The 22,660-nt window shown below is 48.6% G+C and overlaps 1 protein-coding gene across 3 annotated transcripts in view; it reads left to right on the forward strand.

Moving 5' to 3' along the window:
• The window catches only part of KSR2 (kinase suppressor of ras 2), a 426,580-nt gene that overhangs the window by 301,067 nt on the left and 102,853 nt on the right, over window positions 1-22,660 (forward strand). For 2 of the 3 annotated variants that reach the window (XM_073881037.1, XM_073881038.1), the window contains exons 8-9: window positions 14,621-14,687; window positions 17,645-17,770. In XM_073881037.1, the coding sequence (XP_073737138.1) occupies window positions 14,621-14,687; window positions 17,645-17,770 (193 nt within the window). Of the gene's footprint in view, window positions 1-14,620; window positions 14,689-17,644; window positions 17,771-22,660 lie in introns of all 3 variants that reach the window. The other variant, XM_073881039.1, reaches the window with a different exon arrangement.

The raw sequence follows: 22,660 nt of genomic DNA on the forward strand, positions 1-22,660 counted from the left end.
GGCAGAACTCTGAGGCGGCCTTTGCTCTTGCTCTCTGCTCTAGAAGTAATGAACAAAGACTCAGACCCTGCCAGGGGTTGGGGGAGGGATGGAGACCTGGGGGAGAAGCACAGGCTTTGGAAGCAGCCAGAACTGAGTGTGAGTCCCAGCTCCACTGCATTCTCTGTATGAGCTTGAGCCAACGACTTGTCAGTCATCTCGGGGCCCAGTTTTCCAATCTGCAAAGTGGGTGTGATGCTGGCCCCCTCCATAGGCCTGTGGGAAGGAGCCAATGAAATGTTCTCGCCCCAGGTGACCATGTTCTGTCAAAGAACATCCTTCCTTACTCCACGTTGTGCAGAAATGGCTCCTGGTGTGTAAGAAGCAGAATTCAGGCCATGGTTGGATTGCACTATTGAGCTCACCAATTTGCTCAGCTCTTAGAGAAGCTTCCAGAAGTGGAAGCAGAGTCTATAGTTGCTATGAAGGTCCAGCATGCTTCCAGTTTTTTGACACTTGTGTAACTATAGCAATTTTGTGCTTGTGTAGCCACAACAGAGCTTGGGGAAGATGCACCTATAGAGAAATGAATTTCGGTGGAACTGAAGTGCGTGCATAAAGCGCCATGACAGATGGATGACGCTGCAGAGCAGTGGCACCAAGAACCGGGAAGCAGCTTTTTAGAAAAAAAAAATTGTTCATTTGCTCAGCTATTTATTGAGAACCTACTATGGGCCAGGCGCAGTTCTAGACAGAAGGGAAGTCACAGTGACTAAAACACACAAGACTCCTGCCTTCATGGAACTTACATGCTAGGGGAGGGGAGGGACAGTAAACAAACCAGTGAAATAGATCATCTCTCTGTTCAGAGGATGCTAAGTGCGAAGGAGAACAAAGCAGTGAAGAGAGAAAGGGCCATGACACAGGTCATTTCTTGTTGTTCTAAATCATTCAGAGGCATAGGTTTGAATCTGCCCTGAAGACGATGACTTTTCTTTTTTTGAAACCTAGAGCATTGCTGGTTCTGTTATTGCCAGAAACTCCCTGGGTGAAAAGGATTGGATTGGACCCATACGACTCCACGTGTGGTCCCTGAACCAGCAGCATCAGCATCACCTGCGAGCTGGCTAGAAATGCAGACTCTCAGACCCTGCCCAGACCTGCTGTATCAGAATCTGCATTTTAAGATTGTCCTGGTGATTTTTGTGCACATAAAGGTTTGAGAAGCACTTCTCTGAGTGATCCCCAAATTCCTTTTACAGCGGATTTTCTTTGTCTAGATCAGGAGTCTCAAACTCTGAGTATGCATCAGAATCCCCTGGAGAGTTTGTTAAAACACAGATTCCTGGGCATGGCCCGGAGTCTCTGATGCAGCAGGTCTGGGGTGGAGCCCTAGAATTTGGAGTTCCCAGGTGATGCTGATGCTGCTGGTCCTGGGACCACATTTTGAGAAGCACTGCTCTACATAAAAGTAGTAGTTTGACAAAATCAAACTTTGTTTTCCAGCCTGACATTTCAGTATATGAGGTTTGTTTTTGGGTTTTTGTTGTTTTTGTTGGTTTGTTTGTTGTTGGTGGTGGTTTTTTTTATTGTTTTGGTTTGGGGTTTTTTTGTTTTGTTTTGGTTTGGTTTGGTTTTTATAGACTGGTCATTTTTGCTATTTTGTAAACTTTTGTGTTATTTCATCTCTTGGCCTCATTCTGTAAACTTGAATCTTGTTCATCATCATCTCTCCAGTACATTCATCCAGTAAATATTTGTGTGATAAGCCAAAAAGATAAGGCATGATTGGAACCCGGGATTGTAGGTCAGACACACACACCTGCATTTGAACCCTGACTCTGCTACTAACAGCTGTGTGACCACTTCTGAGCCCCATTTCTTCTTCTGTTGAAAGAGGAAAATAGTATCTACCTCACTAGATTATTAAAAAAAAGAACAAACCCACAAACACAAACAAACAAAAAAACCCTAAATGAGGTAAATAAGGTAAAATGCACAGCCCAGTACCTGGTGCATTATGAGAACATCATACACTAAAGCTAATACTGTTACTAACTTTATGGATTAATTTTGGGGTACCCCCCCCACCCAGGAAGCCAGGATACTTGCAAATGTCTAACCCCCTTTCCTCCTCCTTCGGCTTAATGGCCACTTCCTCCGGAATTATCATCAGCTGTCTTGTTGGCGTTCTGAATAGAGAGATTAGCGAACTAATAGGAAATTATGCTCAGAAAGCAATTTGCAGTTATCTAAATTGAGGACTTTTCATCTAATAGGTTCATGAGCGCGGAATGGAGTTTCGTTCTAAGTGGTCGGATGTCAGCACAATCCACGTATTGTCTGATGACTGTGGATTCAGCTGCAGGAAGATGCTGATGGGTTTCCCAGCTCTCGGTCATGCATTATCTGCATCTTTCCTCCTTTTCGGGGTCTTTCCACAGGTTTCTGCAGAGCTGAGGTCTGGGTCCTAGGAAACCTGTCCACCCCATCTGCATTTCTTGCAGGAAAGTGCACGGTGGTGAATTCGGATGGCTTGTGCTCTAGGAAACAAGTTTGAACCAAGGGTTTTGTTTTTTTTTTGGTTTGTTTTTTTGTTTTTTAACTGCAGGGACTGGGTGTGGAAAGGAGGGGACATCTTCCAAAACTGCCAGTGGAGAAGCATTTGAATTGTCTGTCTCTTGTGTGTGTTTTAGCCCCCCTCCCCCCACTCTGTTTTTAGAGTGTGCTATGGTTCTGGTTAGGGTCAGCATACCTGGAGACACAGTTGCTTAAAATTGAGCCTTTCCCAAGACTTCCAGGCCCAGACGCTGGGGATAGGGCCTTGAAACCTCCATTTTTAATAAGCCTCCCAGAGGATTCAGATTTGCATTGAAGCGTTAAGTGAGGAACATGGATCTAGAAGGGGGAGGTGAACCAGGTAGGTTAATTGTTACTGCAGGGGAGGTGCCCGGGCTACAGCGGGCTGGCTGGGGGCATACATGATGCACATCAGGGGAGGCCCTCCTGGAAGCCTTTGAAGTCTTGAGGGAGGAGCAGGAATTAGCCAAGTGGAGCAGGGGGAAAGGTGTTCTGGGTGAGGACACAGCGCGGGCAAAGCTTGGATCAGGACTTAGAAGGACTTGAGCATATTGTGCAGTTGCTTGTACCGGGCAGGGCGTGGGGTCCCGAGAATGCCGAGTCTGCCCTGCAGCTGCAGGACCAGGCCCTGCCACTCTGACTCATGGGCACTGCTCCCTGTGGTTCCGGGCCTGGGAAGTAGGGACCACTCACTCCCCCTCCAGCCCCATTCCCTGGACACTGGAGGTGTCATCTTGCTGGAGGGTGTCGGTTTCCAAGGGCAAGGCCTTGGGGAGGACAATGCTGGTGTCAGGGTGGCCTTTCCTTCTGGCAGTCAAGTGGGAGGCAGAAGCGAGGGGTTCTGACGTTCTCTGAGTCACCTGCTCTTACAGCCTGAGACAGGAGGTGCTTGGTGTCAGAATGCCTTGCAGGTGCTAAGACTCACTTTTCTCGAAGACCTGGGAGGAGTACTCACTCCTCTACTTTGAAGACAGGATGATGAAGCTAGTGACCACAAAGCACCACTTTCCCCCATCCATATATGTCTGGATGTCCTGCTCACATTCCCAGTGACCTCATTTACCAGCGGCTGTGGGCGCCGCCACCGCTGCTAACAGCTCAAACCTGAGACCTCCCTGGAGGTTTGCTCTTGGGGGATTGCAGCCGCCTCACCCCGAGGTGCCTGGGAGGAAGCCTCCCCCTCCCCCACTGGCTCAGAGCCAGGCACTCGCTAGGGCAGGTGTTACAGAAGCCAGCTTGCTTGCCTCAGGGCACACACCCTCTGTGGTCCAGTTCACAGTCTAGAGCCCCAGAGGGATCAGGCTGAGACTAGAGTCACTTGAAACCACATCTTTGCTTAGCTTCTCCCCCATTTCCTATCCAGCTCCCCCTACACTGGAATCAGTCTCTCTTGGAGAACTCCCTCCATATATCGCTCACGAGAACATCCATCTCAGGATCTGCATCTAGGGAACCCAACTTGGTTGTTTTACCATAAAATGACAGCAGGGTGCATACCCGGGAGCCAGAGAGAGCTGAGTTCGGGTCCTGGCTCGGCCACTTCCCAGCTGTGTGATTCTGGGGAAGTTTCTAAACCTCTCTGAGATAAAATGAGGCTGAACCATTTGTGTGATGTGATAAGACATGTGAGTGCACGGATCACATTATGGCTTGGAGATTCCCTCAAATCAGAATCTTTCAATAAATCGTTCAGCATTTATTTAGTTGTAGAAACTGATTTTCTATTAATGCAAAGTAGGAAGAGAAACCTACTTGCTAAATCACCTCTCTGGGTTGACGCGTGGTCAAAGTTCCAGAAGATTTAGCATGTTCTCTCTTTTTCTGTAGCGTTTCTTCCCCATTTGTCTTTTGGGATTTTCTGAACCCTCCCGCTTCTTGGGGGACACGTTCAAGCATTTATATCAAGATTTCTCAACCTCGGCACTGTTGAAATTTGGGTCCCAATAATTCTTTGTCTGGGCGGCTGTCCTGGGCATTGCAGGATGCTGAGCAGCATGGCTGGCCTCCCCCCACCAGATGCCAGAGCACCCCCAACACACACACGCACACACACCCCATCCCCAATTGTGACAACCAAAAATGTCCCCCAGACATTGCCAGATCTTCCCAGGGGGAGCAAAGTTGCCCTTGGTGGAGAACAGCTGGTTTATATAACGAATCAGTCACTGCCCACCCGTGGGACTGAGGTAGACATTATTCAGTTCTAGAGGGTCAGCGTTAGAATACCATTACTGAAATATTCAACAGAGTGATCAAACATGTCAGTTTGCCTGGGACTTTCTGGGGGTTAGCACTGGAAGTCCCATGTCCCAGGTGACCCAGGTCGGGGCAGATCTCTGCAAGTAGAAACACTTCGTATGTTCCAATCTAGGTCACTGTCCGCTTCGGTAGGGGTGAGACCCATAAGTATTTCCTTGGAAAGGTAAAGAGAGAGCTTGGAAAACTGAGTTAAGCAGCACAGGATTTCCACTTTATTCCAGTGTTTGCAAGCCCTTTCTGTACATCCTTCCTCCTGCCTTCAGTAGCCTGGCTGGACACACTTGCACTTACTTCTTTTTCTGTAAGCTGTTACTTTGTTAACTTTCATTTAAATGAGCCATGCACTCCTCTGTCCAGTTTTGCTCTGTTATTGGATCTTTTTCACTTGGATTTTCTGCACTTCTTGGTTCCTTTCTTGCCCTGTATGTTCTCCTAACCTGTGTTTCTGCTTCAAAACACAATGTTTTATCTGAATATGTCCTGGCTTTGTACAGTGACTCCAGCCACAAGTGATGAGCTAGCACGGTTGGTTTGAGCGGCTGGCTGCGCTAATTTTCCCCACCCTGGAAAAACTGGGGAGATGATCAGCGCTGATGTCACAGCTGCTGCAAAGTTCCTGGACGCTTCAGGAATTTGTACAACACACAGGATATTGGCAGGGTATAATTATGAGCATGCATTTCAGAGATCACCAGCTTAAAGCCTGAACTTACTTTTCCATTAATAGAAACATTTCTGTTTTTGCAACAATCATAATGGGAATTTGTGGTCCCTTATATGAGTTTTTACCTATTCTATGCAAACCTTTGGGTCCACTTACCGTTGTTAGGGGAAGGAGGTTTATCATTCTACTGGATGCCAAGGTGGGCATTGAATGTGATGATGATGGTGCCGATGATATCATGTATTAAGGGCTTACTAAGTGCTGGACATTTTGCTAAACACTTTTCGTGCATGATCTCATGTAACTCTTGCAACAACCATGGAAGGTAGGGTCTGTTCATCCCCATTTTATAGATGAGGAAATGGAAATTCTCCCAGTAAGTAGATCTGCTCATCAAACCACCAGTATCTCTGATTCAAGATCCCAGACTCTTAATCACTTTGCAAAGGGCCAGTCATGTAGTAGGCCAGACACAAAGGGTAGCCCCCACTCAGCTTCTCCTCGAATTAAAGAGGCAGAATGGAAGATGAAAATCTGTTCTCAACCTGACCCTGGACCAGAGCTGATTATCTTTTCCTCCTCCTTCCCCCAGCCTGCTATTCTTGAACTGAAAGATGGCCAACTGGTCTTTGTGTTTTGATGAGCACCTCCAAGTCCTGGGAGCCAAGAAGGCTCTGTGGAACTCTCTCCTCTCTTGGGGAAAGTTGCAGGATGCAAAGGGGGACATCTCCAACAGCTAATAAATGCACAGCTTTCCTGCACTATATTCTCTTACAAAGAGAAGTGCTGGGTTTTCCTAAACATTGTTCATTATTTTGCTGGAGCTTGCAGTATGACTTATATGTTAACACTCCCTACCAACCTTGTTCGTTTCTGTTGTTGGGGTTTTTTTTTTTTCTTTTTTTTTCCTAACCCAGTCGTAGGCCAAAGAGCTCAGCTTCACTGAGTTGTCAGCAGGGAGGGGAAGAAGTGTCTTGATATCCTCTACTGAGAGCATATGGGGGCATTTCTAGAAGCATCGGCTCAAATGAGAGACCACAGGGGAACCAAGATGAGACAAAACTGCTCAGTTGGGGTATTCAATGAAACAAGCCCCGTGGTAAAGGGGGCAATGATTTGGTTTAGTGATTTTGCGAGAAGCCTTGAGGAGCACTTAATGCCGTGACCTGGGAAAAAGAAAACAGAGGCAGGAAGTCAGAGAGATAATGAGTGAGGGATGCCCTTAAATTGTAGCTATCTGCTGCCAGAGGGGAGGCTTTCCAAAACGCTGATCTAGCCTTCACCTCCCTGTTTAAAATCCTTCCTTGGTTCTCTCTTGCTCTCAGGGCAAATCCAGGCTCACGATGATACACAGCACCAACCCTTGCTCGCCTGTCCTTCCAGCCCTCTCAGGCTCTCCCTCCTCACACCCAGAGCTCCAGCTTCGTTGAGCTGTCTACCCCTGTGGCAGGCCTCCTGCCCACCAATCAACACATCTTTGAACTGCCTCTTATTGCTCCTGCCTGGATCTCTTTTGTGCACTTCGGCTAGCTCGTATTTATCCTTCAGGCTCAGCTCAGTCGCCACTTCCTACAGGAAGCCCTCCTGGACTTCCCTCAGGTCCAAAGTGCCACACCCTGTCCTCTACGGTCACTCCATATAACATAACTATGTTGTATTGGGCTACATACCTGTCTGTCTCTCTGACCAGACTTTAAACTGGTTGAGGATAGGGCTGTGTCTATGTTGTTCACTCTTTGTACCTCCAGAGTTAGCACACATATACTTGGCACATAGAAAGTGCTCAGTAAACATTTGCTGGGGGCATAGATCTCCAAAGGAACTTCAGGAGGGAAAGTGGTTCTTGCCAACCCAAGGCCCCAGTAACCCAGTTCCAGTCCACCCGGGGATCTCTTTAGGCGGCAGCTCTGAGACACTGGGATGAGTGGAGAGATGTTCATGCTTAAAATGGTAAGAGATGGGTTCACATACCTGGATGGCGAGCTCCGTGCTAAATATTTGCAAGAGAGATGATTGAAGAAAGAATTCTTGCCCTGTCTTATGACACACAACCAGGACCTCACACAGCAGGGGGAAGGCAATCACGTTTTGGGTGTGTGAATGAATGAATGATTTTCACTCTGCCCTTTACTGTCTGTATGACTGAGCCGCTTACTGAGCCTCAGTCTTACTGACTTTGAAATGGGCGTGATGGTATCCACCTTTCATGGCACCGTTGTTCAGAGCAAACAGGTTATGCAACAGCACCTGGCCCAAAGTTGGTGTTTCTTTAACGTTCCCTCCATCAGATGTTGGGGGCTGGGTTTTTAAAACACACCATTGGCCCTCAGGAAGGAAAGGCTGTGCCCTGCCCCCAAACAAGCTGGTGTGGACGAGAGAAAGGCGGGCTTGGGGAGTTGGGCTGCTTGGAGCCAACTTCTCGTAAATTGATTACAGTAGCTCAATGAACCGTTTCAAATGGATGGGGGTGGGGGGGGACTGTGTTCACCAGCAGGAGTCTTGCCCGCCTCTTCGGGGAAGACTAGCATTCTGATCCAGGGCTCTGGGCTCACATCTGCCCCACAGAGCTGCTGGGGCACATGACAAGTCCATTAAGGAAACAACAAAGCTGCTCCTAAAGGGGTCATATTTGTCCCCTACAGTTCCCCGGGTGAGGTCCATGCAAGTCTGGTGTGCTTCTGGCCCAAACCCTGTCCTGCCCTCACGTTGGGGGAGGGAGAAAGGGAGGGCAGCGAGAAGGAGACGCAGACAGGGACACACCTGCATTTCATAAACGGCGGGGGATACCATTTGTAACAATGCAGGAATCATTTCAAGAAGCCTTTTGATAGAGACTATTCACTTCCATACACCAGTGGTGTGTGATGGCTTTCCCAACTGCCCTTCTTTCCTTTGTCTGTCCTTTTCTGTCCCTCACTGTCTGTAGTGTTTATTCAGCATTTTTGCAAACCAGCCAGCAGACCAGGCACTGAAAGGGGCACAAGGAACGGGAGCTACAAAGATGAGAAAGACCCAGATCTTGCCCTCAAGATAAATTCACATATTTAATTTTCAGATGGAGAGGATGTCTCATTTAGCTAGCAGCTCCTCTGGGGAACGAGATATTCCACGTAAGCAACTTTTCTCGAGAGCTGAAGCTTATCCTATTAGCTCTGAAAGTTTAAAAAAAAAAAAAAAAAAGTTTAACCCCTTTCGATGAAAAGTTTTTCCGTAAGTCCTTTCCAAGTTTCCAGGCTGTAGGAGGTTCGCGTGGCATCTTCTGTGTCCACTCTACTGTGTTTTAGCCCTGCCTAGAGAAACGTTGACCTATTTGCGGCCTCAGTGGACCCCACTCAGGCTTTTTCTCGTTAGAACCTCATCACAGTTTTGCCAATGAGGAACCTGGCGCTCAGCAAGGCAGAAGCGATTCAGGCTCAGGCTGGCTTTACTCAGAAGCCCAGGCTTCTCACCACTCTGGAACCACATCTGACCTTTTCCTGGTGCCTGGCTTTGTTTAGAGCTACCATGCTAATGCACAGAGCTCCTCCCGGCCACCTTTGATGGGGAGCTTCGTCCTGGGCAGTCAGCTGCATCCACCCCACCCCTCCCTTCCCTCTGGGTGGAACAGAGCATCTGGAGAACCAAATGCATTAAGGGCTGTGTGCTGAGGACACACAAGGGACAAGGAGCAGAGGGCTTGGTGTTGGTGTGAGAACTTTGGGACAGGCCACGTTGGGTTTCGAAACTCCTTTAACAATCATGGTGTCCTGGCTAGGCTCCCCCTCTTTATAAAGACCTCAAAATAAGGATTCAAGGGCAAGTGGCTTTATTTGCGAGGTGATCCAGGCCACACCAGCAGGGGAGGAGGGGAGCGGCACAGGAAAGGGAAGGCAGCCAGTACTGGGTGCCTCATGGGGCAGGTAAGGGTTCTGGGCAGCTGAGGTCCAGTCCCACATCTGTGCACCTCTGAGTTGTCCCACCCAAGGGAGAGGAGACTGGAATAGTCCCCAGCTGGCTCCCACCCATGGGTGTTTCAAAGCTCCAGGCATGGCAGCCAGCCCACAATTCAGCAAGAGGAAGGGTCTTAGGGGCTTGAGGGGAAAGCTACTGCACAAACTCTCAACAGTAACAACCTACCCTGATAAAAATGAAAGTAGGTGCTATTTCCAGTGATTGTCCTAGGCACCCTGTTCACCTCACGTGATTAGTTTTCTCTGCAACAGTGCCACGACAGACACTCTGTTTCTCTGTAAAATAGAGGTACTGTCATTGTCCCCATTTTATAGATGACGAAACTGTAGCTCAGAGCAGGTCAGCGACTTCCCCAGGCCGTCACGGCCAGGAAGAGGCGGTATCAGGCCTTGAACCCAGATTCCTTCTCCATACTCTCCTGACCCCATTTCTCTTTTGTTGGTGGGGGAGAACGCTGGAACTCTGGAAGACCGAGGCTTCTAGACGTCTCTCATCTGGGAAGTAGAATATGTTCTCCTCCTAGAGTGGTTCTGGAGCGCCAGCATGCGCTTGCCAAAAACCCACATTCCCAGCACAGACCAAATCGGAACCTCGGGGTGGAGGAGGGCAGCCTGGGGATGGGGGGATCAGATTCGGAAGCAGGTGGTCGATTTTACGGGGTATGGTCCTAGCTTGCTCTTCTACGGGCAGTGAAAGGAAATGTCTAATTTGAGTGGAATCCTGTGTGCTTCCTGCTGGAAAAACGATTCTTTGTAAGTGGGGCATGGTGTGTCTGCACCGTGCGAAAGCCTCATCTCGGTCCCTCTTCCCCACCCCTCCAGGGTCTGTGTGATTTCAGCGCTAGGCTAATCCTGCCAACTCAATTAGCAGATCCTGGACATGCGGGTGCTAGTTCTTGACGTACGAGCCTCCATGCAAAGGGTTAAGTGTCTTAGCATGAAAGATAGTTCTCTGGGCTTTTCTGCATGAGCAGTGGCTGTGGCCCCATCCCCAGGGCTGCCCTTTGAAATGCTTCCTGGAAGGGCAAGCGTTCCATCTCCCACCCTTTGGCCAGAGATGAAGGAAGCCTTTTCCACAACTGCAGAAGACAGGCAACAAGGGATCCTGGAGAGGAAAACACCAGGGGGAGGCAGGAGGTGACCGAGGTCCCGGGAGGCTTTGCCTGCCCCATCGTGGTTCGGGCGGGGTCCAGAGGTTTCGAGAAACTACTTGCCCCCGATTCAGAGTGCTGCCCACGAGAGCGAACAGGCTTCTTCACATCTGCACGCCCCCCCCTTCCAGCTGGGCTTGTTAGAGAAGACTCGTAGGCGGGAGAGGCAGAAAGGAAAAATTTCTTTCTGGAAGCTTCCAGGGCGGAACCAAGCTGTTTCAAACAGCGATGAGTGCAGACACTTCTTGGTCCCATTCTCGTTTGGCATCAGCAGATTCCCCAACTCAGGGCTTCCCAAGCATCAGTCTGACTTGTCATAGCTGTCCCGAGCCTCCTGGAGCCTCCAGAATCAAATAGGGACTCCTTGCCCTGGTTGCCAGGGGCCCTGTCCGCGCCTTCCTCCCCTTCCTCATGTCTTTATCGCTTTGTTCTCTTTACTTCAGCCTCGTCAGCCTTTAACCTCTGACGCCTGACCCCACCAAGCTTGTTCCTGCCCCCACACTTCTGCTCTGGCTCGAAGCTCTTCCCCTCCCACTCCCGTACTCTCCATCCCGTTTCCCCGTGTGATTTTTTTCTCTGTCCCGCCACACCTGCAATGATCTGTCCTTTGTGTACGTGTGTTTTATCCCTGCCCATAAACATAGCGGCTTCACCTGCCCTGTCCCAGAGCCCAGTTAAGTGTTTTGCAGAATGATTGAGAGACTAGTTGTATATTCAGTAGAACTTCCCATTGGGGTTTGGATGCAATATCCATGACCTCCATGGGGGCTGGGACCTTCCCTGTAGGTCAGAGAGTCTGTGGGCTTTAGAAAAGAAAAAGACAGGGGTGCCTGGGTGGCTCAGTCGGTTAAGCATCTATCTGCCTTCGGCTTAGATCATGATCCCAAGGTCCTGGGATCGAGCCCCTGCATCGGGCTCCCTGCTCAGTGGGGAGTCTGCTTCTCCCCCTCTCTCTCCCCCTCCCCCTGTTTGTGCTCTCCTCTGTCTCTCTCTCAAATAAATAAATAAAATCTTTTAAAAAAGGGAAAAGACAAATTTGCGGTAAGGTGGGATTTTTATTATCCTTCTGAAGTCCGGCAGCCGTAGGGGGAAGAGCAAGGTGACATCTTGGGCCTATCTCAAAGGAGGACCTTTTGATTTTGCTGGTTACAGATCCCAGGAAGCTTCCCGTTCATTCACCGCCACCCCCACGATGTAAAGGAAGAAGCATGGAGGTTTTGGAGGCATCTGCATGCTGGTTAGAGCTGGGCTTGGGGCCTCTGTCTCTTACTGGTTATTTGACCTTCGGCAAGTTATCCAAATTTGCCGAGTCTCAGTTTTTCACTCCGTAAAATGGGGATAACAATAGTTGTTACTGTTTAGGATTGTTGCAAGGATTATATAAATTGTGTAAAGCCCCAGGGGGTGTTGCCTGGTACTTCACAAGCACTGCATAAGTGAAAGCTCTTGTTCTTCTCTGAGTCACAGTGTCTTTGTGACATTCGTGACCAATAGTACCTCTTACTATTTTTCAACCAGTAAGACTTAGACTCTCGATGCCTAGAACTGCCACTTCTTTCTGACAATTCCAAATTATGTAAGGCAGCTTGTCCCCATCTAATTCAGTCACTCGCTCACCACCCTGTCACGATTTTGTCATATTTGTGTAGCAGCCTTACTTTTATTTATTTACTCCTTATGGCTTTAAAGATGAAAGTGTATCCTGTCACCATGAGTGGAAAATCAGCCTCACTTCCATTAATATGAGGCAACTGGAAAAAAAGAGAGAGAGAGAGAGAGAGAGAGAGATGTTCAGATGGAAAAATACATTTATTAAATTGCCTGTCGATAGTGTCGCCTTTCCAAATCTGGGACTGTGGTTAGCATGTGGTAGAGAAATGTAAAGACGTGTTAGCTCCAGAAACCTTGTCCCGGATGCAAAGTGAAGGCGAATTGGAGACAGCCTAATAATGTTCTTGCAGCGTGATTCAGCACTGTTTCTTGCATCCCTCCTTGCTTCCCCTCTGCACTCCAAGGGGCCCCAGGTCTAACTTTTCCATCTCAGAGAGGAATCCAGTGCCCTACCAGGGCCACAAGACTGAAGACAAGAAAAATTGGGGAAACGTGCATAGACATTCCAAAACAATCAACGAGACCAGTGGTTCTCACACCTGAGCACTTATCAGACTCAGGTAGAGGGCTTGTTAAAACAGGTTACTGCATTTCAGCTCTGAGTCTCAGCTTCGTCAGATCTGGGGTGGGGGCCCAGAAGATACATTCCTGAAAAGTCCCGAGCCCACTGGTGCTGATGCTGTTGGTCCTGGGACTCCACTTTGAGAACCACTGACTGAGACTAATGGGGGGAGTCAAAGTTGAGTCTATGACTGGACATTCAAATCATTGTTAGAGAGAACTGTCAAATCCCTGCAGGGTAAGAGGACTGAGGGCAAATCTAAAGCTCCCACCTCTCTGTATAGAGTTTTTTAATATGAAACCTCTAAGCAGGCTATGGGTGCCTTCTGGCAAGAATGTCAGCTGTCGGAAGTTAGGCTGGCTTGCACAAAAATGATAAGGGAATCCAAAGGGATGCACACAGGGCACACAGGAAGCATCTGCCACAGTGTGTATTCTTCTGACTGACAAACTCTAAAAGAAAAAGACAAAGCCAGGTCACAATTAGTTGGGCTTTTTTTTTTTTTTTTTTTTTTAATCCTTTGGAAGCCTGGCAACTCTTTGGGGAAGAGCAAGGTGACATTGTCTCAAAGGAGGACATTTTGACTCTAAACTCTTCATACTGGGCCCCTGGGTGGCTCAGTTGATTAAGTGACTGCCTTCGGCTCAGATCATGATCCTGGAGTCCCGGGATCGAGTCCCGCATCGGGCTCCGTGCTCGACAGGGGGTCTGCTTCTCCCTCTGACCCTCCCCCCTCATATGCTTTCTCTCTCTCTCTCATTCTCTCCCTCTCTCAAATAAATAAATAAAAACTTTAAAAAAAATAAACTCTTCATACCTCTAAAAATGAATACCTGTCGCTAATCTCATCCTAAATGGAAGCCTTGGTTAGCTGTCTCCTGTTGCTTAAGCCTTTAAGAAAAATGAGAGGCCGCCTTTGGCACCACTGATCCAAGTTTTCTGCCAGGAAAGCTGTTAATTTGTTTTTCTATCTGTAAAATGGGAATGATACTAATATCCAGTGTGTAAGGCTGTTATAAATATCCAATAACATAACATTTGTATTATGTTTAGTACAATGGCTGGCAGATGAGTCTACAAGTGAACAGTGGATGGTTATTAGGATTGGGTGATGATGACGATGATAAAGATAAAAAATACAGACTGTGGTGGCTCAGTCAGTTAAGTGTCCAACTCTTGATTTTGGCTCAGGTCATGATCTCAGGGTCGTGAGATCAAGCCCTGTGTTGGGCTCAGAGCTGGGCTTGGAGCCTGCTTAAGATTCTCTCTCTCTCTGCCCCTTCCCCATCCCCTCACTCTCACACACTCTCATTCTCTCTAAAACAAGAAAGGAAAAATACAGACTAAAGGGCAAAAATATCTTTCAAAGCATAAAGTCTAAGTGGACCCAGTTGGTGAAGGAGTTGCTACCCAACCCGGACCACCCAGGTCTGACCTTGGAGGGTGAAATGACAACAGACTTTCTCCAGAGTTAATTTCCTAGGTGCCAAGGAAATACTTTAGCTGCCCCATCTCATCTCATATTTTGGTATCCACAGCTTCCAGAGCTTTCTAAACCACCAGGGCATCCCATCAATCCAGCCAGCCAGCCAGCCAGCCACCCATCCATCCATCCACCCACCCATCCACCCACCCATCCATCCATCCATCCATCCATCCATCCATCCACCCACCCACCCATCCATCCATCCATCCATCCACCCATCCATCCATCCATCCATCCATCCATCCATCCACCCATCCATCCACCCACCCATCCATCCATCCATCCATCCATCCAGCCAGCCACCCACCCATCCATCCATCCATCCATCCATCCATCCATCCACCCGTCTTTCCATCCTTCTCTCTCTTTCTCTCTCAGATTAAAGTGCCACAACAAATGCACCAAAGAAGCCCCTCCCTGTCATCTCCTGATCATCCACCGAGGAGGTAAGTATTTAACACTTGCTGCCCTAGGGGTAGGCTGGGTTGGGGGCCCCTGCAGACCCTCGGAGATAGCTGTCCCATCCAGGCCATTTCTGGGTACCTCTTAATCCCCTGATACTTGCCTATTTCTTTCCCCTCTGACACTCTTCTTCCTGACATCTGTCTCCTTCATCCATCTCTGGTGCCTGTTCTCCCTCTTCCTTGCCCCTCTGCTGGTCTTTCTGATACTTTAGCCCCCAGATTTGTCTTCCTCTTCCTAAGTCTTTTTCTCTCATTCTTGTCTGCTTTCCTAATTTCCACTCTCCTCTCTTTCCCCCAATCTCATTGCTTTTCCTTCACACTTAGAAAGAATGCTGGCTGAGTGTTCCCCATGATGTGCTCTTTAGACTCAACCATTTGGCCCGGCAGGGGTGGGTGTGGGGAGGGGTCGCGCTTGGGTTTCTGGGTTTGGGCCATCTGTGTTCTGTCCCCTGGGGCCCTGGGAGTGTCTGGGCCAAACTATCCAAGCCAGCTACTCTTGGGAGAGCCACTGCCAGCCTTTTACCTTGGGGAGAAAAAAAAAAAAAAAAAAAAAAACAAGACCAATTGAGTGCAAAGGAAAGACTGGAAAGAGAGGCTTTGCCTTGCTTGCCAAGGACTCAATAGGAAGAATCTCCTCGGAAAACCTTGCAGTCCAGCTTTCAAAATAGTTCCCCTGACTCTTGTCTCATGGCGTAGTTATCGCTGACTTCTATTACCTGTTTTGCAATTCATTCACCGGCTGACCCTCTAGGCCTGTGTCCTTCAATACAGCAGTGGCTAGCCACATCTGACTATTTAAATTTAGATTAATTTAAATGAAATAAAAGTAAAAATTCAATTACTCTGCCACACCAGCCACACTTCAAGGGCTCAGTAGCCACTGGTGGCTACCATACTGGATACTGTAGATAACCAACACTTTCCTCATGGCCAAAAGTTCTCTTGGGTATCACTGGTCCCTACCTTTGCCATTCAAAGTGCAGTCTGTGGATTGGCAACAATGGAATCCCCTGGAAGCGGTAGAGTTCGACATGCACAGTTTCTGGCCCCACCCTAGACCCACTGAAGCAGAATCTACATCTTTCACTGCATCTGTGGGCCGTTCCTCTGCCCCTTCAAGTTAAGAAGCAAGTTTCTAGAGTAGAAGTTGCCATCTCAGGTGCCACTAGGGCCAAGCAAGGATCCGAAATGAGAGAAGGTGGTCATATGAAGCCATGCAAAGTGGAGAGGAAGCCCAGGCACTGTCTAGAGAGGACAGCCGCTCCACCAGTGATGGAGGCAATGTGGACCTGCTCTGCATTTTTCTTGTGGTTCAAAGAAAAGTTGTATTAAGATGCTAACAACTTATTAAGTTTTAAAATTCTTGCTGGCCAATTCCCCATCACCCTCCATCTATAGGTTGGATGGAGCCTTGGAGCCAACGTCGCGGTATACAACCTGCTGATCTGGGATAGAGTGCCTCCTGGTCCCTGCTGTGTCCCTCCCAGCTCCCCTGGCCTTAGTCAGTGTAGGCTCTGGGGAATCTGCCCTGTTTTAGAATGAACCCAAGGGAAATGTAAAGAAGGAAGCGAAGTGCTGCCAAAAGTCCTAGAATGTGTTCCAAAGCCCCTGGGCTGTTGGTTTTTGATGATCTTTGCACTGCTTACCTCCACGAGGAGAGGAAATTGCAAGTAAAGGAAAAGTCTTCAGCCCTTTAGCCCCTTCCCACCCACATCCTTAATTAAGAACCGTCTGTTCCTTGCACAACTGTATACACTCTCAAGGAGGCTGTTTTTAAACCTGAATTCTCACAGCCCTGGAGCCCTTGTCTTGGGTCAGTGTCACTGGAGAAATTCCTCTCCATAGTGGACTCTGCTGGAGCCCAACTCCCCTGTGGAGACCAGAACCAGCCTGCTGTATGGCGACCCGCTTTCAGAGGCTGACATCTGGAGAAGGGCTCCCTCCCCCCACCCACCTTCATAGCCATGCCCCCTTCACTCAAAGCTCAAAGGCAGCAGGTGCCTATACATGCAAAAGCAATGGATCTTTCCAGAAGTCCTCCAGCTTCTTGCTTCCCCCTCGCCACCTCCCCACCCTTGTTGATAGGAAGTTTAAAATATAGTTGGTTTCCATGGAGATGGCAGCTCAGGCTAAGCAGAGAAATTAAATCCCTGGGTCAGTGCAAAGCTTTAACTTTTCCACCAATGGCCCACACCCTGTGCAATAAAAACAGCTAACAAGTAACTCTGCCAAGCATCAGATTTGAATTTGAGCTTCTCAATTTGCCCCTCCCCATGGTCCCTATAAGAAGTAGTAATGACAGAGGGGTAACCGGAAGAGGAGCTTGGATAGTGTGATTTGGATCAGGAAGCATTTATTTAGCATTAGCTATGAGCCCAGCTTTTTGTATGGCTTCAGGGATGATATTGAGGAGAGGTCTGGACATACTAAGCCTTCCTTTCCGGAGTCCCGGTGGCCTTGTTTAGGACACATGTGTTTTGACATGCAACAGGCTGCTCAGGCCTGAGAAATCCCACAAGTAGCAAAGGAGGATCCCAACACAGAAGTTAGATGGGGGCAGGGAGAGGTGACCATTCTGAGCTTGTCCGTTGATTGCAGACCATAAGGAATCAGGAACCTCTTGTATTTCAAAGGAGGGTCGAGTCTGAAATGAACCCCAGTGTGAAACAATTATGGTATCGAAAACAACCTGATAGCTTCAGTTTTATTATTAAAATTTCTAACTGACAAGTTATTTATTGACAATGTAAAAATTTCAGAAACCAGAGAACACCTGATCTTACTACCATGACAGACGACTATCATTTTTGGAGAATTCCCTCTTGCTCCTGGGGGGCGGGCCTTTGGGGTGGGGTCTGAGCTCTGCTCTCCTGGCCTAACCATATGTATAAAACCAAAGTGGTACTTAAACTCCCAAATTGCTGTTTTTACCCCTACGGATCCAGCAAGGTTAGTCCGAACAGAGTCCGTCCCGTGTGACATCAACAACCCTCTACGAAAGCCTCCCCGGTATTCGGACCTGCACATCAGCCAGACGCTCCCTAAAACCAACAAAATCAGCAAGGTGAGGCTGGGGTCCTGCTGGGTCGGGGCATGCTGGGGCCCACCGCTGCCAGGGCGGGGTGGGGGCGGGGCTTGCACGGATGGCTCTGAGAACCATCACTTCCCAGCCCACCTGGGCTCTCCTCCTTCCATGTGGTTTGTGTCAAGTAAAGCTTGGGGGGCATCCAGCATCAGTGGAGAGTCAGGGTGCCAGAAAATCTGAGTAAGGAGAGAGCACACAGAAGTGAGAATGAATGAGTCTGTCAAGGAGGGGGCAGTAGGGAGCACAGGAGAGCCTGAGCAGGGTCCTGAGTGGTCCAGACCTCTCCTCTTTGCTCTGTGAGATGTTCCACCATCTGCCAGGATTAACTTCGCAGATGGTTCTGGGCTGACACAGCTGTTGAATCAGACCACCAAGAGATTGGGGGGGGGGTATCTATTTCTGAGCTCCCGCTGGAGACTCGGTAGGTGGACACATGGGGGTCTGAAGCTCTGAGCCTCAGCCACTTTGGTTGGCTTCTGGCTGCTCCTCACATGGTGGTCACCAGTGAGCCTCTCTGTGCATCTTTCTCTCCACTGTGGTGTGGAAATTTCCAGTGTGATTTCCACATCCTGTGTTTGGCCTGTTGGTCGGACTGCATCAGAACTATCCCAGGGAGACTTGCAGCCTTACGGCAGGAGGCAAAGGCTGCGTCCTGCACATGCCAGCAGGTGATTTCTCAAGCTCCCCAAGTGCTTTTGTGCATTATGTGGAAGGTGCATGAAGTGTAGATCAACAAGCCCGTGGGAAGTCACCACCTGTTCAGGACCCAGAGGAGCATCAAGATGGCTGAGTGACCTCTCACTGACAAGACTGGGTCTCACTTCTCTGCATCAGCTGGAGAGAGCATTGGCCCTCCCCAGCCCGCCCTCCACACAGCAGCCAGAGTAATTCCTAATGAACATAATTTGAATCCTGTCCCCTTCTGCTTAAAAACCATCCAGTGGCTTTCTCCTGCACTTAGAAAACAAATCAAGCTCCTTACTGCCGCCTGCAAGGCCATGTGTAATTTGGCCCCTTGCTCCATCTCTGACCTCCCTTTGCATGCCTCCCCACCAAAGCCCATATGTTCTTTCTCGAGTGCGCTATCACCCACCGTTTTTACTACTAGCTCTCAGCCATTCACCATCTGGCTCCTTGTGGCATCATCTAAGCGGTTGAGAGCTTGGCCTCTGAAGTCAGGCAAACCTTGCTGTCGACCTTGGCTTCCCCCACTTACTAGCTGTGAGACTCTGGACAAACCACTGATCTTTCTCAGCCTCAGTTTTCCTGTATGTGAAATAGGTGTGTTCCAGTTATCTACCACTGTACAACAAAGCACCTCAAACTCATTGGTGTACCATAACCTTTTAATGATGCTCGTGGAGTCTGTGGGTCAGGAATTAGGACAGGGTACAGTAGGGATGGTTGGGCTCTGCTCCATGATGTTCAGGGACTCACCTGGGAAAACCCACACAGCTGGGGGCTGGAATCTTCTAGAACAGAGATTGGCAAACTGTGGCTTACAGGCCAAACCAGCCCAGCACCTGCACCCATTTTTGTGAATAGAGTTATTATATTGGAATGAGCCATACCCATATTGTCTATGGCTGCTTTCACACTACAATTGGGAATTGAGTGCTTCTAACAGAGACCACGTGTCTCACAAGGCCTAAAATATTTACCATTTGGCCACTTCAAGGAAAAGTTTGCCAACCCCTGACCTAGAGCCTTCTTCACTCACCTGTCTGGTGTCTGGAATGGGGAGCATCACAGGCAGGGTTCAGCGGAGACTCAGTGAGAGCATCTACATGTGGACTTGCCTTATGGTTTGAGCTTCCTCATGGCGGCTTCAGGGTAGCGAGTCTCCTACCTGGCAGGTGAGGGCTCAAAGAGCAAGTGTTTTGGCCAACCAGGGATTTTATAAGCTAGCATTATAAAAGGCAGCGCACTGTCTTGATTTGTCACTAGCCAAGGGTTGGTATATATATATACACCATACTGAGGGAGGCTGTCACGCTCCTGCTCAGATTCAAGGGGAGAGGCATAGATCCCACCTGTCGACAGGAGGAGTCCAAGGAATTTGAGGCCATGTTTTAAAGTGTCCATGGTGGGGGCACCTGGGTGGCTCAGTCGGTTAAGCATCTGCCTTCAGCTCAGGTCATGATCCCAGGGTCCTGGGTCTGGCTTCCTGCTCAGTGGGGAGTCTGCTTCTCTCTCTCCCTCTCTCTCTGCCCTTCCCCCTGCTCGTACTCACTTGCTCTCTCTCAAATAAATAAATCTTTAAAAAATAAAAAATAAGGTGTCCGTGGTGGCTAGTAAGAGCACCAACCTCAGAGTTGTTTTGGGGATGAAATGAGAAATCAACATAAAAGCATTCAGTATGGTTCCTGGCACCCGGTAAGTGCCCAGGAAATTCTAGATACCGTTATCAGATTCAATCTTGGGCTTCCAATCCAAATGCCAGGAGGGGTCCACTTCTTCTTTGTTATTTGCAAACAATACATGTAGGTCTCTAGAAGAAGGGATGCCCACCTCTGGGGGTGCTTCGAGGGCTCAAACGGTACAGCTCCTGAGAAGTAACTGTGCATGTCTATAACCCATACTTTTTTTTTTTTTTTTGTAACATCTTAGGGGGCGGGTTGCTCAGAGCCATCTCAAGACCTTCCCCTCTGGCTTTGCAGGCACCGTGAGCCTCTCTATCAGATGGGACAGAAACACAGGTCAGATAGATCAGTGACTGTGACATCGCTCTGCTTGTCTGCCAGCAGGAGAATTTGATAAGAGAAATAAATTAACCTCTATTTAGAAAGCAGCTTTGACTCGAAGGTGGACAGGATCTATCACAGGGCTGGGTTATTTTTTCCTCTCTTTCTCTTCACTGGCTTCACACAGATTCTTTTTGTCAGACAATGATGTGGTTAGTGCAATAGATTTCTGAGCCAATTTGGTCTGAAGACTTCCTTTTCATTGCTCTGTCTCCTCTCCTGTCTGGCTCAGTCAATCCAGGTTCACAAAAAGCCTAGCTTTTTCTCCCAACAGAATAGTTAAGAGTGTGCATTTTGGAGTCAGAAGGCCTGGGCTTGGAACTTTGTTCCTTCATTGACTGGTCATAGCAAGCTCTCTCTGCCTTAGTTTCCCCCTCCCCACCCCATCCCTATAAAAGAGGCAGGATGATTGCAGATGTTATTGGGATCATGGAAAGGGTTAGATGCAACGATACGCGTAAAGGATTTAGTCCGACACTGGCTACTCAGGGCCTGGAATGGCTTGATGACCAAGAGGACAGAATGAGGAGGAGGAGGAGGAGCAGAAGAGGGAGGAGGAAGAAGAAAGAGGCAGAGGGAGGAAGAGAGGAAGAGGAGGAGGAGATGGCGGAGGAGCCAGAAGAGGAGGAGGAGAAATAGCAGCCTCTGCCAGCTCCTTGGGAGACCAGTCTACAACACTTAACACTTCCACATCAAGGCATCAAAACCCCATCTGCAGTGGTGTCCAAGGTTGCAGATCGGCCTGCTTCCATGCTGCTATTTGAAGCAGTTGCATGCTGGCTTGCCCTTTTCAGCTGGTCTTGCACTTGGACCTGCAGCAAGACAATGAATCGTTGTCCTGTTCTTCCATCATGACCTTGACTCGGCTACTCTTTGTGGGTCTGCTCCAGGCTGTTACTGTTGACTCGTTTCCTTGTCCTCTGCCTTCCTCTCTCCATGTCATTGCTTCTGCCGCCATATAGTTCCTCCTTCTCACAACCTTGGCTTATTTGTTTTCTGGCCTGTTGTGGCTCTTCTGTTCTCTTTGAGCCTCGTCTCCTCTCTGCCTGTGCTCCTAATGCTGTTTGCTATTCTTCCTGTTGGCCAGCTCAACTTTTCATTCCATGTCATAGTCACGGGCCACTGCCATCTTGTTCTGACCTGTGGTCCTGCGTTGGGGTGGGCTCTGGAGGTCACAAGACAAGCCTGGCTGTTTAGGACTGTCTATTCAGCACCATCTGTTGGGTTCGAGGGTAGGGACAATTTCCTTAGGAAAAGTCCATGAGAGAGGCAGTTACCATCACCACCATGTCTAGACCAGTGCACAACTGGGTGGAATGGGAACCTGGGAGATGAGCGTGCTTCTGTTTGATTCCCAGAGTCAGATGTGAATTTCTTGTGACTTGGCACAATCTTGTGTTTCTGCTTCTGGGCTGGAGGTTAAGACTTGGGCCATCAACACTCTGTATGACTCCAGCAAGTCACTCCCTGCTCTCCGAGTCTCAGTGTCCCCATTTACAGAATAAGAAGGGGTTAGACTGAGAGGTCTCTGAAGGATGTTTCTGCATCTTAACTGTGCTCAGAAAGAGGAATTATGCCACTAGCCCTTCGCGGAATGATTTGGTAGAGTTTGGAATGCAACCTCTCATTGCTGGTCCCATCGGGCCATAGATCTGGGTCTGACCTGAAGAAGGAATTTCCCCTCCTATTGTAGCAATTCGGCCTAGGAATGTGGGCACCATATGCTATGCTCTCATGGGATGATTCTGTGTATTCACAACAGCCCTGAACTACAAAGATGAGAAAGACCCAATTCCTACTCTCAAGGAGGTAGAGATAATTCCTTTCTCTATAAACACAATTCTTCCTCCCCTCCCTCCCTTTATCTCTCCTTCCAGTTCTCCTTCTTTTCCGTTAATTCACTCATTCATGTAACAGTTATTGCTACCTCTTACATTCTTATTCCTGTGCTAAGTTCTGCAGATTCCAAGATGAATAAGACAGAGTCTAGTAGGAGATAAATCTTTTTCCTCCCTCCCTCTCTCCTCTTCATCCCTCCAACCCTCCCTCCCTTCATTTCTTTCTTGTTTTCCTTCATCTTGGTTTCATCATTTCCTTCATTGTTGGTCCTTCCATCCAGTGGAAT

Source organism: Callorhinus ursinus, unplaced genomic scaffold (assembly GCF_003265705.2).
Source record: "Callorhinus ursinus isolate GAN/ISIS: 27379988/994484 unplaced genomic scaffold, GSC_fseal_2.0 scaffold41, whole genome shotgun sequence".
In the NCBI taxonomy this organism is placed as follows: domain Eukaryota; kingdom Metazoa; phylum Chordata; class Mammalia; order Carnivora; family Otariidae; genus Callorhinus; species Callorhinus ursinus.